The sequence below is a fragment of the Apium graveolens genome, chromosome 9 (assembly GCF_009905375.1).
Source record: "Apium graveolens cultivar Ventura chromosome 9, ASM990537v1, whole genome shotgun sequence".
NCBI classification, from domain to species: Eukaryota; Viridiplantae; Streptophyta; class Magnoliopsida; order Apiales; family Apiaceae; genus Apium; species Apium graveolens.
The window spans coordinates 106,209,334-106,210,841 of record NC_133655.1 but is presented as its reverse complement, the minus strand read 5'-3'; the positions used below and the strand labels follow the sequence as shown (position 1 = coordinate 106,210,841).

The window sequence follows — 1,508 nt, the reverse complement described above, 5'->3', positions numbered from 1 at the left end:
AGTATCTCGTAACTTCATCTCTTTTCAAAATATTTCAAAGATCAAATATTTTCAAGTTTTATTTGTGGTCTCATCTATGGGATGACCTCGTAAATCTTATAATACTTCGAACGGTGATAGTTCAAGTAGCTTTATAAATGATATAAGTGTGGGGAAGTATTGGTAACTTCATTCCTTGTTTTTACTTATATCTAGTAAGTAGTTATCTTACACACGATAAAGATTCTAGTAAGTATCCATTTAGATACTTGTATTATTGTTATCACTACATATTATCTTGCGAGCTGTAAGGCTCACTCTTGCTTTATTTCTTCATCACACAACAACAGTTAGGAGAGATGGCCAGACTCCAGCAGACCCAGCGCAAGCGCGTGGGAAGCGTCCCGCGTCTTCCCGATGATGTTGTAGCTGCTATAGCTGCAGAGGTAGATCCATTGTAGTTCAGACCATCTACTTTTGAGAATCAAATTATGTATAATTATAACTTGTGGCAGATAATGGCAAGTAACTGTAAATTATCAAGTAATCATTTTGGGTTGTAATAATTTTAAATTGTGGATTCAAAGACTTGTACTTATTTCAATTTCATCTCTGAGACTATAACGGGTTGTGTTGTGTGTTAGTGTGGGGTCACAGCATGAGGTTATTTATTATTAATTAAGTGAAGTGATATTGTGGAAAGAAAGACCGTGACAACCCGGATCCCCGACCCCGGATCTGGGGGTGTTACAGGAACTGATTTATGGATGCAAGAGCGATTGGACAGAGGGCTTGCTAACTATGAATGGAAGAATTTATTCCCAAGTGCAGAGATTAAGGTGTTGGATGTTTCGACATCTGATCATCTTCCTTTAGTACTCAATTTAAATTCGCAGGTTTATGTTCCGAAAGGTCGAAGATTTAAGTTTGAAAATGTATGGATAAAGGAGGTTGAATGCCTGAACTTGGTGAAAGAAAGTTGGCATAATAATGGGCCTGGAGGTATCTTGAGTAAGATTGAATATTGTTGTTTAAAATTAGAAGAGTGGGGTGGAGGGAAAGTGAAGGAATGGCGAGTTAAAATAAAGAATTGTAGAGAGCAATTAAGAAGATTCAGATCGAGAAGGGATCAGTATGGAGTGCAGAATTATAATGAAGCTCGAGAGGAGTTTTTAAAATTACTGGAGAGGCAGGAAATTTACTGGAAACAGAGAGCAAAATAATTTTGGTTGCGGGAAGGCGACCAAAATACTCATTTTTTCCACAACTTTGCATCAAGTAGGAAAAAGAATAATCAAATTTCCAGGCTTAAAGACAAAAATGGTGATTGGAAAGAGGATGTGGAAGGTGTGCAACAGATTATAATGGAATATTTCTCTGAGTTATTTACATCGTCGATGTGTACGGGGAGTTTATCAGATAGGGAGACAGTGCAACAGTTTACGGAGGCACAAGCTAGATCATTGATTCAGCCAATATCGAATGAGGAGGTTAAAAGTGCTGTGTTTTCAATGCACCCAGAAAAATCC

The 1,508-nt window shown here is 37.5% G+C and overlaps 1 protein-coding gene across 1 annotated transcript; it reads left to right on the top strand.

Annotated features, from left to right (window-relative positions):
- The first annotated feature begins 746 nt into the window (after positions 1–746).
- On the top strand, positions 747–1,202 carry LOC141685458 (uncharacterized). Its single transcript, XM_074490556.1, has one exon. The coding sequence runs from the start codon at positions 747–749 to the stop codon at positions 1,200–1,202; it is 456 nt and encodes a 151-aa protein (XP_074346657.1).
- The last annotated feature ends 306 nt before the right edge of the window (positions 1,203–1,508 follow it).